Source organism: Austrofundulus limnaeus, unplaced genomic scaffold, assembly GCF_001266775.1.
Source record: "Austrofundulus limnaeus strain Quisiro unplaced genomic scaffold, Austrofundulus_limnaeus-1.0 Scaffold91, whole genome shotgun sequence".
Lineage (NCBI taxonomy): Eukaryota > Metazoa > Chordata > Actinopteri > Cyprinodontiformes > Rivulidae > Austrofundulus > Austrofundulus limnaeus.
The window spans coordinates 396,326-400,412 of record NW_013952493.1 but is presented as its reverse complement, the minus strand read 5'-3'; the positions used below and the strand labels follow the sequence as shown (position 1 = coordinate 400,412).

The 4,087-nt window shown below is 37.5% G+C and overlaps 1 protein-coding gene across 1 annotated transcript in view; it reads left to right on the top strand.

Annotated features, from left to right (window-relative positions):
- The first annotated feature begins 1,501 nt into the window (after positions 1 to 1,501).
- Positions 1,502 to 4,087, top strand: part of lim2.3 (lens intrinsic membrane protein 2.3) — a 4,716-nt gene continuing 2,130 nt past the window's right edge. The window contains exons 1-2 of the mRNA XM_014012413.1: positions 1,502 to 1,607; positions 2,139 to 2,327. Of these exons, the coding sequence (XP_013867867.1) occupies positions 2,153 to 2,327 (175 nt within the window). The 5' untranslated portion in view covers positions 1,502 to 1,607; positions 2,139 to 2,152. The remainder of the gene's footprint in view (positions 1,608 to 2,138; positions 2,328 to 4,087) is intronic.

Here is a 4,087-nt window from a genome sequence, read left to right as displayed (position 1 = left end):
GTCTGGTCAGATGAGACCAACATTGAACTGTTTGGATGCCAGAATACACATCATGTTTGGAGGTCAAATGGCACTGCACATCAGCCCAAAAACACCATACCAACAGTGAAGTTTGGAGGTGGGAACATCATGGTGTGGGGCTGTTTTTCAGCATATGGTACTGGCAAACTTCAAATAACTGAAGAAAGGATGAGTGGAAAAATGTACAGAGACATTCTTGATAAAAATCTGCTTCCATCTACCAGGATGATGAAGATGAAACGTGGCTGGACATTTCAGCAAGACAATGAGCCCAAACACAAAGCCAAGGAAACTCTCAGTTGGTTTCAGAGAAAGAAACTAAAGCTGCTGGAATGGCCCAGCCAATCACCTGACCTGAATCCAACAGAAAATCTATGGAAAGAACTAAAGATCAGAGTTCATAGAAGAGGTCCACGAAACCTTCAAGATTTGAAGACTGTTTGTGGAAGAATGGGCCAAATTCACACCTGAGCAATGCATGCCACTAGTTTCTCCATACAGGAGGCGTCTTGAAGCTGTCATTGACAACAAAGGCTTTTGTACAAAGTATTAGATAAATTTCAGTAAGTGTGTTCAATACTTTTTCCCTGTGCCATTCCACATTATTACAAATAACTTCATTTCTGGACATTTATGGTTTGATTTCTTTGTATGTATGGATCACTTGTGTTGTTACCAACATCTGGTGAAAATTTCATGTCATTAGCACCTCTAGTAATATATTTACTGAGAAAAATGTTGACATGTTCAATACTTATTTTACTTGCTGTAAATACACATCACGCTGAACACCTCATTCTTTGCACAGGGTGTCAAACCAAAAACAAATCTGTTTTATTTTTTCAGGTTTTTTTCACAAACTCGCTTTATGTTTTTACTCACATGCTGTCTTGCCAAATTATTCATATTCTTGTGAAATTTTTATTATTTTTTTACTAAATTTAATTTCAGTATTATTTGTTTTTATTCATAAATGACCACTTCTGTTGGGAAATAAGTAATCTCTGAGCACCAAACAAACCTGAAAAATATGAGAATCAATGGATTTAAGCTCTGATATTTAGTCATTTTGTGAATTCTTCATCATGTCTGAGAAGAAAAATGCTGGATTGATTCTGTACGAATTGATCAATTTGGCTTATTAAAGATAATTAAGAAGAAGAAGAAGATTAAGTCTGGTCATGGATTGGTGAAGACAAATACTGCCAGAGAAATGTTTTAATAACTCAAAATGACATGAACCCCTCTCGTTTTTCTAACCTGCAGTCCTGTGGTTCAGCTTATTGCAGGTCAGGAGTTTACTGTGTGAGGTTGTGAGGTGTTTTGAATGAAAAGCCCCGAGTCATCAGTATTACTTTGACAGGTTTTGTATTTTCAGCAGATTCTCTTAAACACAAAAAGTCATCGTCTGTGATTGGTCGTGGCTCAGCGCGCTCCTTTGTTCCAACGGGCCGTTTGTTCGCTCCGTTTCCTGAACACAAACAAAACTTTCCTGCCATCCTGGGCAATATTTGGGCTCCTCTGCTCTCCGGCCACTCCGATCATTGGATTCTCTGACTTTTTCCAAAGAAATAAACAAGATACAGGTAAGTAACGTGTACAAAATGCTGTTTTATAAAAATGCTAAATATACATCACAGTCAGCTTTTTTTTAATTGTGATTTTCTCCTTAAAGCAAAGCCAGAAAAGTTTTATTTGTATGAAATATTCAAACAATACTGCAGTATATTATAGATGCATCACTGAATCTAGCAGGAAGAATATTCCTGAGCTCATTTTCCACCCTGTTTAGTCACGGTTGGTATTCCTGACTCCCTCGCCGGTGCTAAATGTGTGTGTTTGTGTGTAAAAACAGCTCCATCTGGTTGTGTTAAAGGTTAACGACTTGTTAGGCCGAGCTGTCTGCTTCTGCACGTTGACTAATGAGTGATGCCTCTCCTATCAGATCTGTCGAACTCCGGCCTTTCCCCTGAATTCATCCCGTTGTTTTATTCATACCCTCTGCTGCTGTAATTGGTGGAGCAGCAGCAGCAGTCAGTTCAGGCTCTGACCTGTTGGGGGGGTTTTCTCTCCCCCTCCCTCCTCTGTTTTCTTTTTTGTGTGTGTGTGTGTGTCAGTGTATTTTGGCAGGATGTACAGCTTCATGGGAGGTGGGCTGTTCTGTGCTGGAGTGGGGAACATACTCCTGATTATCTCCACAGCAACGGACTATTGGATGCAGTATCGTCACTCCGGCAGCTACATGCACCAGGGCCTGTGGCGGTACTGTGTGCCCGGGAAATGCATGACTCACACGGACAGCATCGGTAAGCCGGTTTCAGAGGTCCTCATTCACTGCAGTCTGACAGCTGACCTGTGACCTCGACTGGCGCTGAGGTTATTTGGTGCTCTGCTGTCATTAGAATGACACGAGAAATGCTGATATTGTAATTTTTTAAAAATACTTTATTTCATTCAACAATCAAAAAATAATAAAACAAACAAATAATAAAAGAGCAAACAAATAATACAACATAGTGTCAAAAACACAATCACAACGTAGTCAAATGAAAAGGAGCAGAAAGAAGAATAAAATCTTATAACATCTGCCCCCAATTAAAAAAATATACGTGTCTAAAAAAAACGTACAACAAACGAATAAAAAACTCAACTTACTACACAATATAATTTCAAATAATCAACAAACAGCATCACAACACAAATACAAATCTTAACCAATATTTTGTTCATATCCCATAAAAAAATAACTTTTAGCTTTCCACTTAATTAATAAATCGTTCCAGCATTCTTAAGGTCATCAAGCAAAATGTTTTTTTTCTTTCCCTTATCCTTTCTTCTTCTTTTTTTCTTTTAAGTATATATTTCATTTGAAAGAAAAAACAAACAAAAAAAACTACTACTACTACTTAAAAGAGAAAATTTGTCAAGGCGCAAACAGCCGGTGGATATTCATTAAGAACATAGTTCACTTTTTAACATCAGAGATGAACATAATACAACAAAAACAATCTAAAAATTAATTTAAAAATACTTAAATTAATACTCAATCTACAGTTTGTTCATTTTTTAACAACAAAAACAGTTTTTATCAATCTAGCAAATATATAAATGGATAGTGCTGAGGAGTTAAATATAAATTCAAGGTGTTTAACAAAAACAAAACCCAGAATTGTGAACACACACAATGACTGCACTCTGAACATGAGGAAAGCAGGAGTTTAAGATGTGGTTACATGAAACACAGAACAGGCAACAGATAAACTGATGACCACACCTGTCTAACACAGAAACATGCTTGCACATAGATCTAAAACAGGAAAACACAAATAGATATCCCCCCACCCCCCCACCCCACAGGGTATGTCCAGAGCATGGTCGCTGCCATGTTGGATCAAAATAAAAGGGTGTCCTGTGACTTCTGACTCACCCCGAAGACGTTTAAAGATGCAATTTTTCTGCTCTGTGCAGCTTGAAGCATAAAATGACTTTATTATGATTCAGTTATATGATGAAAGAGTTTATTTCATTTTTAAAAAATGAATGCAAACAGTGGGATAGCAGTCATCAACTTTAAGATATTAAAAATACCTTTCTGTCTTTGAGAATAACAAACACTTCCTTGTGTTGCACGGGTTCTTCCCCTGGTTTCCCCCCACATAGTTCAATAAATAAATAAATAAATAAATAAATAAATAAATAAATAAATAAATATGAAATTATCTGAATCGCTACCCTTTCATGGTAGGGGAGTTTGGGTATCCCAATGATCCCAGAAGTCCCATCACCAGGGAGCAGATCCATTTTGTAAGGACTGGGATCTGCTCTGTCAGGTTCACAGTAAGACAGCCTATTTGTGCTGTAATGTTTGCAATATTTCTGCAACACAACTCCTAAAAGAAAAAATACTGTATATTTTTAGGGGGTCCTTGCTCCCTCTCTCTATCAGCTTGGGGGTCCCAGATTGAAAAATGTTGAAGACCCCTGGTTTAAATAACAAGTTGGGGTGTAAATTTCAGGAAAATTCAGCCTCAAAAGCCAGTGGAATTATGTAAGGTCACTCTGAGAT